The 859-nt window shown below is 28.5% G+C and overlaps 1 protein-coding gene across 1 annotated transcript in view; it reads left to right on the top strand.

Annotated features, from left to right (window-relative positions):
- The window catches only part of LOC106870779 (chitin synthase chs-1), a 72,537-nt gene that overhangs the window by 28,134 nt on the left and 43,544 nt on the right, over window positions 1-859 (top strand). The window contains exon 3 of the mRNA XM_014916976.2: window positions 268-333. Coding sequence (XP_014772462.1) covers window positions 268-333 — 66 coding nt within the window. The remainder of the gene's footprint in view (window positions 1-267; window positions 334-859) is intronic.

Here is an 859-nt window from a genome sequence, read left to right as displayed (position 1 = left end):
ATATATATATATATATATATATATATATATACATATATATATATATGTTAACGTCGTTCTTATGTTCAGTTATAATAAGAATAATTTTATATTAATCTGAAGAGTTACTCTATACTATTTTGTAGAGTACAAATTTATTATTCTTAAACAAGAATGTTATTGACTGTGACTTCAAAGTTTCGGTCACTTAAGCAATCGTCAGATTGTTTGTTTGTTTAGTTTGTTTGTTAATAGCCCGTTTTTAATATTCAAACATATTTCTTGCAGACCTATATTGGAGAGATTATCGTCGCTGTTAATCCCTGTCAACCAATTAGAATCTATGAAGCCGAGGTATGTTTTATTTATATATATATATATATACACACAACATACATACACACATACAAATATGTATTTATAAGTTTTCCTTTACAGACATTTAATACAAGGGAGACAATCAATTCTTCATAATATTTGGCAGGATTAGAAGTTTGTATTTGAATTTAAGGAATACAGAAAAATTCCTCGGATTCACATAATTTGGTATATGTATGTCATTATTCAGTTTATTTCAAGATTTCATGCCAATAGAGAAAGAGCAGGTTTCTAAACTAGATCCGAGGCTTCTTCAATGGAATTTCGAGATCAACAACAGAGTATTTCTGTATGTATGTATGTATGTATGTATGTATGTATGTATGTATGTATGTATGTATGTATGTATTGCTTCTTATTACGATGTTCTTAAAATTTCTAGTCGGTGGCAATCATTTGTAGCACTATTTCATTCTTTTTAGAAATCGTCAGCTTGGCATGTGTACTCTGTCAGCAATTTCGTGTGTCTGTTTATTTCTCCATTATATTTTCTATGCAGGAT

The sequence above is a fragment of the Octopus bimaculoides genome, chromosome 15 (assembly GCF_001194135.2).
Source record: "Octopus bimaculoides isolate UCB-OBI-ISO-001 chromosome 15, ASM119413v2, whole genome shotgun sequence".
Taxonomy (NCBI): Eukaryota; Metazoa; Mollusca; class Cephalopoda; order Octopoda; family Octopodidae; genus Octopus; species Octopus bimaculoides.
The sequence above is the reverse complement of the archived record's forward strand: the minus strand, read 5'-3'. Positions and strand labels throughout refer to the sequence as shown.